The sequence below is a fragment of the Carcharhinus amblyrhynchos genome, chromosome 5, assembly GCF_965287045.1.
Source record: "Carcharhinus amblyrhynchos chromosome 5, sCarAmb.v2.hapA, whole genome shotgun sequence".
In the NCBI taxonomy this organism is placed as follows: Eukaryota; Metazoa; Chordata; class Chondrichthyes; order Carcharhiniformes; family Carcharhinidae; genus Carcharhinus; species Carcharhinus amblyrhynchos.
The window spans coordinates 107,552,134-107,568,298 of NC_137328.1; the positions used below are offsets into that span (position 1 = coordinate 107,552,134).

Consider the following 16,165-nt stretch of genomic DNA (forward strand, 5'->3'; position numbering starts at 1 on the left):
AATTCAATCCAATCCATGGTTCCCACAAAAGAGACAAACAAGATCCAAGCTGACAAGATGAGGATTTGCACCCCATCTCGGGCTTGATTTGACTCTTGATCTTAGTCAAAAGGCGAGAAGTGAATTTTAACCTTGCTCATTGTACAGAAACTGGGTTGGGTAAGGAGTAGAGGCAGTTACAATGGAGCAGGACACTCATTCACTCATCTCCCTTCTCAATCTTAATGACTGCAATCTTCTCTTGCAGGTATCAAGGACAGATCTCACCTTCTTAAAGCAGCCAGGTCTGTGTTTACTATTAACGACGCTATCGGGGTACGTCAGTGCAGCTTGGCGATGCAGAATGTGCTTCCTGCAGTATGTGGGAAGTCGTGCAGGTGCAAAGTGCCCTCAATGACTTCAGCTGCAGAAAGTCTCACCAGCTACAGAAACATGAGCTCTGGGTTGTGAAATGTGAGTGGCAACTGGAGTCACTGTGATTCATTCACAAGGATTACATGATAAGCACATTTAGAAAAGGGGGGGTGGTCACACCATAGCTAAGAAGTACGCAAGCAGAGAGATAATGGGCAAATGCCACAGTACAGAAGAGAAATGGGCCGGTAGTGGAGAAATCTCTAAGTCACTAAGGCTAACTCATTCCATAACTGCTTTTCTATTTTGGAGTGAAATGGTCCCTCAGAGGACCTTATCATGAACCAAGTTCATGCACCATCAATGGCACAGATGCACAGGAGCGGAGGAAGAAGAATGCTATTGTGCTAGGGAATTCCATAGTTAGGGTAGTATAAAGGCATTTCTGTAGTTTAGACATTACTCCAGGATGGTTATGTTGCCTCCCTGTTGCCGGGGTCAAGGATGTCATAAGAAACTGCAAAATATTCTTCTAGAGAGGGTGTACAGCCAGAGGTCGTGGTCCACATGGAGACAAATGGCATGAATAGGACAAGGGGGAAGTCATAATTTGAGGATAAGGGGTCAACATTTTAGAATAGAGACGAGGAGAAATTTCTTCACCCAGGGGGTGGTGAATGTGTGGAATGTAGTTGAGGCCAAAACATTGTCTGATTTCAAGAAGAAATTAGATATATCTCTTGGGGCTAAAGGGACCAAGGGATATGGGGGGATGTGGGGATCAGGATATTAAATTCAAAGATCAGCCATGATCAAGATGAATGGCAGGGAAAGCTCGAAGGGCCAAAGGTTGACCCCTGCTTCTAGCTTCCATGTTTCTACATTTCTATCTTTAAATTGTTAGAATTAAATAATAAGACTTCAAGAGCGGTAATCTCAGGATTATGTATAATGCCATATGTCATTGAGGATAAGAATAGGTAGACTGAGCAGTTGAATACATGGCTGGAGAAATGGAGGAAGAAAGAGGGTTTCAGATTTCTGAAGCATCGGGGCTGGTTCTAGGAAATACCCCAAGTGGGTCTAATATCAATGGGAGAGCATTGAGCATGACCAGTATATCATAACATTTACTTTGGTCATGGAAAAGAACAAGAAACAAGCCAGAACAGGGGTAATTAATTGGGGAAAGGTCAATTCAGTGGGACAGAATGATTCTGAATCGAGTGAGTTGGAATCAAATGCTGGTGGAAAAGATGGTGGCTGAACAATGGGCAACCTTCAACAATGAACAACCTTCGACAATGAACAGCCTTCGACAATGAACAACCTTCGACAATGAGCAGCCTTCGACAATGAACAACCTTCGACAATGAACAGCCTTCGACAATGAACAGCCTTCGACAATGAACAGCCTTCGACAATGAACAACCTTCGACAATGAACAGCCTTCGACAATGGGCAACCTTCAACAATGAACAGCCTTCGACAATGAACAGCCTTCGACAATGAACAGCCTTCGACAATGGGCAACCTTCAACAATGAACAGCCTTCGACAATGAACAGCCTTCGACAATGAACCACATTCAACAATGAACAACCTTCGACAATGAACAACTTTCAACAATGAACAGCCTTCAACAATGAATAGCCTTCAACAATGAACAACATTCAACAATGAACAACCTTCGACAATGAACAACTTTCAACAATGAACAGCCTTCAACAATGAATAGCCTTCAACAATGAACAACCTTCAACAATGAACAACATTCAACAATGAACAACCTTCAACAATGAACAACTTTCAACAATGAACAGCCTTCAACAATGAACAGCCTTCAACAATGAACAGCCTTCAACAATGAATGGCCTTCAACAATGAACAACCTTCAACAATGAACAACCTTCAACAATGAACAACTTTCAACAATGAACAGCCTTCAACAATGAACAGCCTTCAACAATGAACAGCCTTCAACAATGAATGGCCTTCAACAATGAACAACCTTCAACAATGAACAACCTTCAACAATGAACAACCTTCAACAATGAACAGCCTTCAACAATGAACAACCTTCAACAATGAACAACCTTCAACAATGAACGGCCTTCAACAATGAACAACCTTCGACAATGAACGGCCTTCGACAATGAACAGCCTTCAACAATGAATAGCCTTCAATAATGAACAACTTTCAACAATGAACAGCCTTCAACAATGAACAGCCTTCAACAATGAGTCACCTTCAAAGAAAGAGTATTGCAGGCAATGTTGAGGTAAATTTCCTTGAAGGGAAAGGCAGGACAAAAAAATCCAGAGCATCCTGGATAGTAATGTTTATTCTGTAGTACGTGGGAACTCGTGATAGATTTATTTTTTACTGTTTTCTACTTTTTATTTCTTTATTGTGTTTCTTCATTTTTCTTCCCCCCCTCCTCTTTCCCCCTACTTTGTCCCCCTTCCCTGACCTTTTCTCCCCCTTTTCTTCCCCTTTCCTAAAGTTTCTGTCTGTCCCATCCATCTGCGGCATCCTCCCCCCACCCCCCCCAACCTTAACATCTTCACCTGTGACAGCTTAGCCTCTGATTTTAGCTTCTCCACCGTTTGGCCAGTCACACCATTTATTCTGTCTGTGGATAGCCATTAGTAGTTGTTTCCTCTGGTTTCTGTGGCTATGATTCATTTTTCTTTTCCTCACCCTGCAGTATAAATATCTCCCACTTTCTATGCCTTTTAGCCTTGACAAAGGATCACCTGGACTCGAAACGTCAGGTCTTGTCTTTCCGTACAGATACTGCCAGACCTGCTGAGATTTTCCAGCATTTTCTCTTTTGGTTTCAGATTCCAGCATCCGCAGTCATTTGCTTTTACCCAAGCTGAGGATTGAACCAGGTCCCTGGCACTGTGAGGCAGCAGTGCTAACTACTGTGCCACCGTGCCGCCTAATTTAATTTTCCTAGTAATTTTAATGCAATTCTCATTGCTGTTGTATGGCTCCTGAAGATTAATAAATTGTACATTCTGGGTGAGGGGATATGGAGGACGCATGGGGAGTATGGAGGTGGCATGTGATGATCCGAGAGAGTGTAGGTGAGATGAAGGTCTGAAGGGCATGGGATAATTTGGGGGTGAACAATGATGGGCATTGGTGGCATGGGTGGTGTGACTGAGCATGGAGTGGTACATGGGTAGATGGGGCATGTGGGGCTGAGGATAAAGTACAGGGGGTCTTTAAATGATGTTGGGACCTAGCCTGTTCTGTTGGAAAAGCAACACCCTCATGGCTCACAAAATACACTGGAAGTCACTGCCCCCTCCCCCTCCCTTACCCCCCCCCCAACCCCGTGTGAAAAGACAAAAATCCCAGGCAAAGTCACACATGACTTGGTTATGCATGCCAGAAGGTGCAAAAGTGCACAGGTCAGGTTTTCCTAAAGCCACAGGAAAATTCAGGCCGTGGTGTAGAACACTAGTGCAGTCCGGGCATGTTTCTATTGTTGAAGAGTTTGAGCTTAGTTGACATTTAGGTGTGTAAAACCTGACACTGTGTACCTGAAAAGGGAAGACTTCCAATCCCTATCACTTTGCTATGCAGAAGGAAATGTAAAGAAATGAACAACCTAAGTAGTTTTGGCCGTTTGGTAGTAGATAACTTGAGGATTGTTGAATAAAAGAGGCATTTTCTGTCAAAGCATTTCAGCTTGCGCGCATCAGGACATTCACAAGAGTATAAGAGAAATTTTTACTATATGAAAAGAGAATGCTGATTGGATAGAAAGTAGACATTCATTAGTAGAGGCATTGTGATAGAAAATGTATCAGTGTATGGTAAACTGATAGTTAACTGCCAAGCATTGTTTGAAATTTAGATCAGACAGCTAGACTCTGATTGGTCGAAGCATTGCCCTGAGGAATGAACCAGCACATGGCTGTCTGGTTTAAATTTCAAACATTGTTTGTCAGTTAACTGTCAGTCACCAACAACTGGTACATTCTCCATGGCAATACATTTATCAATCAGAGCCTGCTTTCCAAACAATCAGCACTCTCTTCTCAGACAGTATAAATTTGTTATTTTCCTTGCATTGTACTTTTACAAGTGTGGTGATGAGTGCAAGATGAAAAGATTCAACAAAAAGTCTCTTTTTTCAGTAATACTAGTTAGTTTTGTTTTGACTAACCCAGTTAAAGATACAATTAGCTGGGAAATCTGACTCACAACTAATAGCATAGCTTCCCCTTGGCTCCAAAGGAATCTAACACAAGGGTGCAGTGGTGGAGATGAGGGCGGGGGGGGGTGAAATTGGACTTTGCTGGTGCGGTGAAACAAATGTTAGTGAATCCACAGCTGACTTCCATTGAAGTTAAATGGCTGCTAGTCCATCACTGTCCAGATGTACTGTGGCCAAAGACCAGTTTCACCCCAGGGTCTACAAGCCAGTCTGAAAATACCTTCCATACCGTGAGTGAACCATACTCTTGACACATAATATTAAAAAATTTGTCCTTGTTGCAGTTTTCTCCATCGTCATGCTGTTACTGAATGCAGGTACAAAGAAAAAGCAGGGAAAGAGGACGCACAAACCTCTCTGTCAACAGCTCCTTTAACAGTTACATCACCACTGCTGCTGTTCACGGTAAAATAGGATGTTGCTAATTCTCCCTCCAGACCATAAGAGAGTGGATCACCATCTTTATCATCGGCTGCTATCCGGAAAACAGATGTACCTAAGATGAAACATCAGGATTTAGACATGAAGGTATCGATAGATGGTGAGAGAAGAAAAGACGTAGAAAGGAGGTAATTAATGGAACAGTGAAAATGGTTGAAGACAAATAAAATAATCTAAACCAGTAGAAAACATAGAAACTAGAAGCAGAAGTAGGCCATTCAGCCCTTTGAGCTGCCATTCATTTTGATCATGGCTGATCAGCAAATTCAATATCTTGATCCCCCTTCCCCTCCATATCCCTTGACATAGAACATAGAACATAGAACATTACAGCGCAGAACAGGCCCTTTGGCCCACGATGTTGCGCCGACCAGTTAAAAAAAAAGTGACCCACTAACCTAAACCAATCCCTTTTCGTCCATAAACCTATCCACAGACCTCTTAAACGCCCCCAAACTAGGCGCATTTACAACTGCAGCAGGCAGGGCATTCCAATCCCTCACCACCCTCTGGGTAAAGAACCTACCCCTGACATCTGTCCTATAACTACCCCCCCTTAGTTTAAAGCCATGCCCCCTCGTGCTAGATTTTTCCATCAGAGGAAAAAGGCTATCACTATCCACCCTATCTAAACCTCTAATCATCTTATATGTTTCAATAAGATCCCCTCTTAGCCGCCTTCTTTCCAGCGAAAACAACCCCAAATCCCTCAGTCTCTCCTCATAGGATCTCCCCTCCATACCAGGCAACATCCTGGTAAACCTCCTCTGCACCCTCTCCAAAGCCTCCACATCCTTCCTGTAATGTGGGGACCAGAACTGCACACAATACTCCAAGTGCGGCCGCACCAGAGTTGTGTACAGTTGCAACATAACGCTACGACTCCTAAATTCAATCCCCCTACCAATAAACGCCAAGACACTGTATGCCTTCTTAACAACCTTATCTACTTGATTCCCAACTTTCCGGGATCTATGTACACATACACCTAGATCCCTCTGTTCATCCACACTATTCAAAGTCTTCCCGTTAGCCCTATACTCAACACATCTGGTATTCCTACCAAAGTGAATTACCTCACATTTCTCTGCATTAAACTCCATCCGCCACCTCTCGGCCCAGCTCTGCAACCTGTCTAAGTCTTCCTGCAAACTATGACACCCTTCCTCACTATCTACCACACCTCCGACTTTGGTATCATCAGCAAATTTACTGATCCACCCAACTATACCCTCATCCAGATCATTAATAAAAATCACAAACAGCAGTGGCCCCAACACAGATCCCTGAGGCACACCACTCGTAACCGAACTCCATGATGAATATTTACCGTCAACCACTACCCTCTGTCTCCTATCCGCTAGCCAATTCCTAATCCAGTTCCCTAGATCACCCCCAATCCCATACATCTGCATTTTGTGCAGAAGCCTACCATGGTGAACCTTATCAAACGCCTTACTAAAATCCATATACACCACGTCCACTGCCTTACCCCCATCCACCTCTTTGGTCACTTTCTCAAAAAACTCAATAAGGTTAGTAAGGCACGACCTACCCGCCACAAAACCATGCTGACTATCTCCAATCAACTCATTACTCTCCAAATAACTATAAATCCTATCCCTAATAATTTTTTCCAAAACCTTTCCCACAACAGAAGTGAGACTCACCGGTCTATAATTCCCGGGGAAGTCTCTGTTCCCCTTCTTAAACAATGGGACAACATTCGCTAACCTCCAATCATCTGGTACTATACCAGAGGCCAACGACGACCTGAAGATCAGAGCCAGAGGCTCTGCAATCACTTCTCTTGCCTCCCAGAGAATCCTGGGGTAAATCCCATCCGGACCAGGGGACTTATCTATTTTCAGACCCTCCAGAATATCCAGCACATCCTCCTTATCAACTGTAACACTGTCAATTCTACTCCCCTGCAACCCAGTGTCCTCCTCAGCTATATCCATGTCCCCCTGCGTGAACACCGAAGAGAAATATTGGTTCAATGCTTCACCAATCTCCTCCGGTTCCACACATAACTTCCCTCTGCCGTCTATAACTGGCCCTAACCTTGCCCTAACCAACCTTCTGTTCTTGACATACCTATAGAACGCCTTAGGATTCTCCTTAACCCTATCAGCCAAAGTCTTCTCATGTCCTCTTTTAGCCCTTCTTAGCTCGCTCTTCAACTCCCTCCTAGCCAATCTAAAGCTCTCTAGTGCACTATCCGAGTGCTCACGTCTCATCCGAACATAAGCCTCCTTTTTCTTTTTAACCAGTGAATCAACTTTTTTAGTGCACCACGGTTCCCTAGCCCTACCAATTCCACCTTGCCTGACAGGGACATACCTATCACAGACTCGCAGTAGCTGCTCCTTGAAAAAACTCCACATTTCGGACGTTCCCAATCCCTGTTGGCCCCAAAAGTTATGTCTAATTTCTTCCTGAAATCAGACAATGTTTTGGCCTCAAAAAAAAGGAGAATAAAAATTAAACCTCTAACAACCTAATAAAACCCTGAATTCAAACACAAACTAATTGATACAGGAAAGGAAAAATCTACTTCAGTGCAAAATAAAAGGAACAAGAAAATAAAGAGAAGGGGAATAATGGCAGATATGGGGGGAGGATGGAATTTACAAAGAAAATACAACTGAGAAATTTGATCTTTTAGAGTTTCTTTTTGTTTACATGTTGGTTACATGTCCATTGCTATACTGGTCTGTAATAATGATAGTGACGCTAGCAGTAAAATTATCCCAAGTGTGCAATGCTAATGGCAGAAAATGCTGAGTTAATATGAATTTACCTCTTATTTGTAGATTCAAAGTAGAAGGTGGGCCTTCCAGCTGCCATAAGATTCTTCCCTAACCCATTAACATTCCCATTCAGGGAGTTAATTATGAATGCTGGGTGTACTGGAAGCAGTAATATTACTTACCTTCCGATTAATCCTGCGGGAAGAGTGGGAAGTAGACTGATTTTTTGGGATGCAAATGGGGCCTTGACTTTTCGAGGCAACAGAAAGCACAAGCGCAAGATGTCTGTTGCAGCAGTGGAAGGCTGGGATAAAGGTGAAGACATGGGAATGTAGGAGCAGGAGATGGCCATTCAGCTGTTCCAGTCTTCAGCATCTGGTTATGTCCCTTTGCAACTCTCTGTTCCCATCTACACAGCCAGCTGTGCCTCCTGGCTTGGTGTCATCTGCTAACTTCCACATTCAACTCCTTATCTGATCGTGCGGTGATGGAAGCTTACTTGTAACACTAATAAATAAGTTAAACTTAAACCTTCCTTATAAAAAACATCCATCGATCCTTCTCTGTACACCATGTGAATTACTTGCTCAAAATAATCAACTAGGGTCATCAGACATACAGATGATGAATGCTGGGTGTACTGGAAGCAGTAATATTACTTACCTTCTGATTAATCCTGCAGGAAGTGTGGGAAGTAAACTGATTTTATAGGATGCAAATGGGGTCTTGACTTTTCTAGGCAACAGGAAGCACAAGTGCAAGATATCTGTTGCAGCAGAAGGAGGCTGGGGTAAAGGTGAAGACATGGGGTGAAGCCCTTCACAAGTCCAGGCTAATACTCAGCTCCTACTTGTCCAAGTGTACGCCCACTCTGTCGCTGTTAATGGAGGCAGTTCGGGGGGAGGGCACTCAATTCTTCTTAGTAGGTTTGAACATGCAGGTGTGCCTGTGCCTCTCTGCTTAGTCTCTGCTGTCTCTGGTCATGTGACATCTGCAGTGTGTCAGTGAGTGTGGTGGAACGTGACTGACTGACGTGGGAATCATGGTGGAATAGCTGGCAGCATGTACAAACTGGGACTTGTGGGTATAAGCCTGGGGACATTGTGATGAAATGTTTGAGTGTTGATTATGAATCCTGTCTAATAGAGGATGTTGATGTGTAATGGGAGTGGGGCGAATTGAGCGTTGGCTGTGGCTAGTAAGTGATGTTAGAAAGCATGAACACTGGGCCTCTTGCTGCTGCCTGCAGTAAATAAACAACAAGTTATTGCTGGCTGCATGCAGCAATCATGGCCGAGCAGCAGAAGCCTGCAATACATTGAATGGGCCCTGGGTAATCACACATTGTGACCCCTCCACTGTTTTCAGGGTCTAGACAGTTTAGCCTCCAATATCCCCTAACACGTGTAGCAAGCATGGCAGGTTGAGGTGGGTGCATTAACAACTTTCAAAAGGCATTTGGACAAATACATGGATAGGAAAAATTTAGAAGGATTTGGGCCAAGTGCAGGGAAATGGGGTTAGTTATGGATGGACATTTTTGTCAGCATGGACCAGTTTGGGCCAAAGGGCCTGTCTCCATGCTCTATGACTATGAGGGGAGAGAATGCAACATGTCCACCTCCATTGAGTCATATAGCACAGTAAGGCCCTTCAGTCCATTGAGTCTGCATCAACAGTAACTACCATTAAAACCGCGCTAATCCCATTTCCCTACACTCGTCCCATATCCTTGAATATTACGATGTTTCAAGTGCTTATCCAAGTATTTTTTCGATCAGGGCAGCAAATGCTTATCAGATCCTCAGTGCTAAGAAAGAGTGCCAAGGTGAACCTCAATAACTGATGTTCACTGAACAGAAGAAAAAGACATGTTTCTTCCCACACCGTGTTAGCACATCAGCAATTCCATCTGTAAAATACTGATCCCATCTTACAATCCCTCATTATAATGTCAGCTCCAACCCGCTGACAAAGGCCAATGTTTCCTTTCACTCACATAGTGCTGTATGTCTTCTTTCAGCCACTCACTATGGCGTCTCACATTATATCATCGCTACTCCTCCTTTCATTGTGTGTGGATGGTAGCCCGAGTATCACACTACACAGAGTGATAGGTGACCACAACAATATTGCTCTTTAGAAGTGTGCGCTACAATAATGTTGAATTACATAAAAGCAACAAGAAGCAGAGGAATTTCATTTCATTTTTAACAATTCTCTACCTTTTATTTCTTTATTGTCTTTCTTTATTTCCCTCCCCTACTGTTTCCTCCTATTTTATTCCCCCTTTTCTTTCGTGGGCAGCACAGTGGCACTGTGGTTAGCGCTGCTGTTTAAGAGCGCCAGAGACCCAGGTTTGATTCATAGTTTGGGTCACTGTCTGTGTGGAGTCTGCACGTTCTCCCCGTGTCTGCGTGGGTTTCCTCTGGGTGCTCCGATTTCCTCCCACAGTCTGAAAGACATGCTAATTAGGTGCACTGATCTGAACAGGTGCCAGAGTGTGGTGACTGGGGGAATTTTACAGTAACTTCATTACTTTAATGTAAACCTTACTTGTGCCTAATAAGTAAACTTTATTTTACCTTTTCTCCTCCTTTGTTTTCCCTTTCCCCTTTTTTTCTCAATTTTACCTTTCTCCCACTTATCCATTCCCTTCCCCACATCTTCATCTGTCATAGCTCACCTCTGATTTCAGCTTCTCTGTGATGTGGCCATTCACACCTTCTATTCTCTCCATGGGCTGCCATTAGCAGCCTTTCACTTTGTTTTTGTAGCTATGACTTATCTTTCATTCCCTCACCCTGCAGTGTAAATATCTCCCACTTTCTATACCTGTTAGCTTTGAGAAAAGGGTCATCTGGACTCGAAATGCCAGCTCTTTTCTCTCCTTACAGATGCTGCTGGAGCTGCTGAGATTATCCAGCATTTTTTCTTCTGGTTTCAGATTTCAGCAACTGCAGTAGTTTGCTTTTAAGCAGATAAAAGGCAGCACCACAAATACACAAACATCCCATTTAAAAATGAAAACAGCAAGAAAATGCAACTCTCCAAACAGATTTGACTTAGCTCCCGCCAGTGTCATTCTCCATGAAACTGACTGAAGGATTCCCATTGCCCATTTATACGGTACTCAGCAATTGATAAGCTTTGCAGTAGAACAGCACAGGAAACTCAATGTTGGAACCCTTTATGATCCATCTGAATAAAGCCATGGGGCTAACAAGACCAGCAGGGATCAGAGAACTGAACATCCCTGGCCTTCTGGAGATGTGGTGGAGAGGCAGGAAATTAGGGAACTGGAAACCAAGTTGACTTCCCATTTCACCAAGTCTGGCAGCCAATTGTGGCAAGGAAGTCACCACTTGGGCGCCATTTTGCTCATCTCTGATATTTCCTCGTTTTCGGAGTACAACCTCCCATCTCCCATCGTCACCACCATGTCCCCCACCCGCCATCACCACTACGGCTCACTGTTGGATGTAGAGCCTGGCAGCTGACTCAAGGCAGCCTCTCAGCAGCCAGTCAGGTGGCCATCAGAGCCAGATACTCCACAGCCACAGGAATGAACATCTACAACTGAAAGGCTCCCACCTCACTACTGAAGGGAACCCTTCCACCTCAAAGTCCCTGCCAACTTCAGACTTCTGAATTTACTTCATCAGTTTATTTTCATTGCGGATAGCGATGAGGACTATCAGAGGATACAGCAGGATATAGATCAGTTGGAGACTTGGGTGGAGAGATGACAAATGGATTTTAATCCAGACAAATGTGAGGTAATGCATTTTGGAAGGTCTAATACAGATTGGAAATATACAGTAAATGGCAGAACCCTTAAGAGTATTGATAGGCAAAGGGATCTGGGTGTACAGATACACAGGTCATTGAAAGTGGCACTGCAGGTGGAGAAGGTAGTCAAGAAGGCATACGGCATGCTTGCCTTCATCGGCCAGGACATTGAGTTTAAAAATTGGCAAGTCATTTGCAGCTTTATAAAACCTTAATTAGGCCACACTGGGAAGATAGTGTTCAATTCTGGTTGCCACACTACGGAAAGATGTGGAGGCTTTGGAGAGGGTACAGAAAACGTTTACCAGGATGTTGTCTGATATGGAGGGCATTAGCTATGAGGAGAGGTTGGAGAAATTTGGATTGTTCTCACTGGAACAATGGAGGTTGAGGGGAGGCCTGATGGAAGTCTACAAGATTCTGAGAGGCATGGACAGACTGGATAGTCAGAAGCTTTTTCCCAGGGTGAAAGAGTCAATTGCTAGGGGGCACAGGTTTAAGGTGTGAGGAGCAAGGTTTAAAGGAGATGTACGAGGCAGATTTTTTACTCAGAGAATAATGGATGCTTAAACTCATTGCCGGGAGAAGTAGTGGAAGTGAATATGGTATTGACATTTTAAGGGGCGTCTTGACAAATACCTGAATAGGATGGGAATAGAGGGGTATGGTCCCCAAAAGGGTTGGAGGTTTTAGCTAAGTCAGGCAGCATGGTCAATGCAGGCTTGGAGGGCCAAAGGGCCTGTCCCTGTGCTGTAATTTTCTTTGTTCTTTTGTTCTTTGAGATGTGAAGAGCAAGTGTTTTTACACAGAGAGTGGTAAGTGTCTGGAACACACTGCAGGGCTGGTTGTGGAGGCAGATATGACAGGGGCGTTTAAGGGGCTTTTCGATAAGCACACGAATATGCAAGGTATAGAGGGGTATGGACCAAAGGCAGGCAGAAGCAGTTAGTTTAATTTAGTGTTATGTTTGGCACAACATTGTGGGCCAAAGGGCCTGTTCCTGAGCTGTACTGTTCTATGTTCTATCCTATTGGAGGATTTATATTCGTTTACCTTTGGGCGCGTCTTCAGTTATACGTACAACAGTCATATTTGCCAGAAATGTCGGAGCCAGATTTTGTGACCATATTAGTGTAGAATTTTCTGTAAAATCGAAAAAAATAGCATTCAACATTAATTTATTCAAATTAGGCATATTAGCAATGTCGCGTAGAATAGCTTGAATTACTTGAAATGAACATTCAAATATCTGAGCCTGCTGAATGATAACTACCCACCCGACACTGTCAGGTTGCAATTTTTACTCATGGAACTGGTATCAAGCTGAAGTACTTACACTGCGGAAATTAATTGGCATCTTTTTTTCCCAGAAACTTATGCCCTTCCCAAACACGCAGCTTAATTTGAGGAACAATTGACTGGATCTATGATTCCCAAAGCTGTTTGTTGTAGACTAATTGATAGAAATGGATTGCCAATATGCGTCAATGAATCAGTGATTGCTGAAAAAAGACATTTTGTCAAATTTTGTATTTTGCACTCATCAGGACTATTGCAAGAATACCAGTATCATGGGAAATGACAACTTTATCAGAAGAGAGTGCGGATTGGCTGGCAAGAGTACTCTGGGTGGCAGAGGCGTTGCCTTGCAAATTGCACCAGTTAATGGTGGCTGACAGTTAACTGCTAAGCATTGTTTGAAAATTCATTGGGTGTGATTTTACCAGCTGTGCGGGCCATGCTCCTGCTGTAGCGAGGTTGGAGAACTTGTCACCCAGCCAAATCTCCATTCACTGCAACGGGGTGGGAAAATTCCACTGACGTGAACAGCTGCAACATTCCAGCCATTGACTCTGATGGTTCAAGGCATTCCCTTGAGGAATGATCCTGCGAGTGGCTGTCACTTATTTTCTTTAGCTGAGATCCATTCGCTGGTTCATTCCTCATTCAATTACCAGGGTAGTCGAAGGCAGATCAAATGAACCTTCATCTCATTTCGTGTAGCAGTTCCTAGTTTCCATTTGTCTCAGCTACCTGAAGATGTTGACTTCTTGGTGAGGCAATGCTATGTAAGGCTCCCAATTCTAATGACTGTTATTCAAGTTGCCTTTTCACTACTCGGCTATCACCACTGAGCCTGAACCTGTCCTCAGTTCATATCCAACTGTGTGCAATTTCACCGGGCTTCCTGAGGAGCCATCAGGAGCGGGCACCCACATTGCTTTTCACCTCCCAAACCAAGGAAAATTAAATGCCAATGATAATGCCCTTGCAATGATCAACCATTAACATAGTTCAGAGTTTGAAATTGGAACCTTCCTGTTTTGTATGGCTTGGTTACTTACTGGAAAAGCCTTGTGTACATGTGTACACAATAGTATACGTTTGTCAACAATATACACCATTTCCTCATTCCCCCAGAAGACCATGACCCTGTGGATTCTTCTACAGCATTGCAGGTGGTGTTAGGGAAATCAGCACAGGAAGCTGACTTCCGCAACTTTTCCCTAGTCTGCAGGTTTTTTTCTCTCTGGCCCAGCATTGGGAGCTGTCAGCCAACCTGCCACTATCTCACTGCAATGATGCCAGGGGAAGGCAGTACTACCCTAACAATATTTCTGCTGGCTGGCACACCAACTGCAGGGACCAGCAGGATAGGGTTAGTGGCAGTCCCTGGTACAGAGATGGAAGGCCTAATGATGGTTCATGGGTGAGCAAATGTCCCCCTTTCTTGCAGTAACAACATCCAGCTTTCCATCCTCAGTGCTGGTAGACTCACGTTTGGTGACGGAGGTCTTTTCAGGAGAATGACTTTGAGATAAGGCCCAATCCCAACAAGTGCATTGGGGTTCAGGTGGAAGTCCCACCTTAACCAGCCCCTCAGGTGAAAAGAGGGAAATGCAGCATCTTATCTCTGCCCCTCATAATATTTGTCAATCTATCAAAGGTGCATCCACACCTACATACAACTTCTTACATGGAACACTGCTATGAATGTATAATTGGTGGCTTAACCAGCTAATGGCTAATATCAAAGAGCATAAAGGTTGAAATCACTCACCTGTAACAAGAATGATGCAGATTGCACATAAACATTGAAGAATTTTCATTTGCTCAGTCACCATTTCTGATGCTTTTTTAGAACAAGTAAAACACTGCCTGGCTTATAAAACTTGAAGGATTGTCAAGTGTGGCAGGTACATGGTTCAATACTGATGTCAAATATACCTGCCAAATATGATATGAGAACACAGTAAGTTCCCTTATCCCCATTTGCAAGTTTTGCCATATATCTTACTGCTGTTAGACAAGAGTTAGTGACAGGGCAGTGGAGTAACAAAAACATGACCAACATTCAAGACATGCAGATATTATTTTCCATGAAGGCGAGTCCATTGATGCATTATTTGAAAGCATAATTTGTATCAGTGAATTCAATTAAAAGAGGAACTTTTGTTTCGAGACCTTGTTGTGAATTAAATTGCTTTGAACCTTCGATTGAAAAATGTTTGCATGGGTTCATGGTCCATCCATTGATATCATCTTTGCAAATCTGTATTGCTGTCAATATTTTACCTTTAGGTGTAAGATTCAATTAAAAATTATCATTAAGAAAGCCCACCCACACCTCAACTTTCTCAGGAGGCTAAGGGAATTTGGCATGTCCACTACAACTCTTAACAACTTTTACATATCGAAAGCATTCTTTCTGGTTATATCACAGCTTGGTATGGCTCCTGCTCTGTCCAAGATTGTAAGGAACTTCAAAGGGTCATGAATGTAGCCCAGTCCATCACTCAAACCAGCCTCCATCCACTGACTCTGTCTACACCTCCTGCTGCCTCGACAAAACAGCCAGCATAAGTAAAGACCCCATGCATCCTGGACATTCTCTCTTCCACCTTCTTCCGTCGGGTAAAAGATACAAAAATCTGAGATCATGTATCAGCCAGCTCAGGAACAGCTTCTTCCCTGCTGCTGTCAGATTTTTGAATGGATCTCCCATATATGAAGCTAACCTTTCTCTACACCCGAGCTATGATTGTAACACTACATTTTGCACCCTTACCTTTCCTTGTCCCCCATGCACTCTATGAACGGCATGTTTTGTCTGTATCGCACACAAGTAGCAATACTTTTCACTGTACCCCAATACATGTGACAATAATAAATCAAATCAAACAAAAAAGAAAGTAAATGAGTAACTTTCAGATTTCCACCGCGTTTCCGACCCCTCGTTATAGGAAAGTACCTGGAAAACACTTCTGCCTTCTAATAAACCTCTTCAACTTTTCACTCTCAAAACTTTCTCTCCGTCTTTTGACTCAGCTTGTTTACCAGGGAATATTCTGCAGCACTTTAAATCAGTCCAACAGTAACAAGCAGTGAAGGCAGTCTGAAGTAACTTCTGGCAGCTAACTCAACTCTGAATCACCATAGTAACAGAAGCTCTTAGCACCCATTAAAACTAGGTCGAAACCAACTGGGAACTCCAGCACATCATAACTGATCTTCGTCAAGAGACGGACAACACGAGGGCAGTCAGCCATGTAAAATACCAATGCAAATTATTTGCACAAAAGGT

At 43.4% G+C, this 16,165-nt stretch overlaps 1 protein-coding gene across 5 annotated transcripts in view; it reads right to left on the reverse strand.

Moving 5' to 3' along the window:
- The window catches only part of LOC145343494 (cadherin-related family member 2-like), a 145,654-nt gene extending 129,715 nt beyond the window's left edge, over positions 1-15,939 (reverse strand). For all 5 annotated transcript variants that reach the window (XM_080189741.1, XM_080189744.1, XM_080189742.1 and 2 more), the window contains exons 1-4: positions 15,833-15,939; positions 14,642-14,808; positions 12,634-12,723; positions 4,945-5,087 (exon numbers count right to left, since the gene is read on the reverse strand). In XM_080189741.1, the coding sequence (XP_080045867.1) occupies positions 4,945-5,087; positions 12,634-12,723; positions 14,642-14,705 (297 nt within the window). In that variant the 5' untranslated portion in view covers positions 14,706-14,808; positions 15,833-15,939. The remainder of the gene's footprint in view (positions 1-4,944; positions 5,088-12,633; positions 12,724-14,641; positions 14,809-15,832) is intronic.
- Between the last annotated feature and the right edge of the window lie 226 nt (positions 15,940-16,165).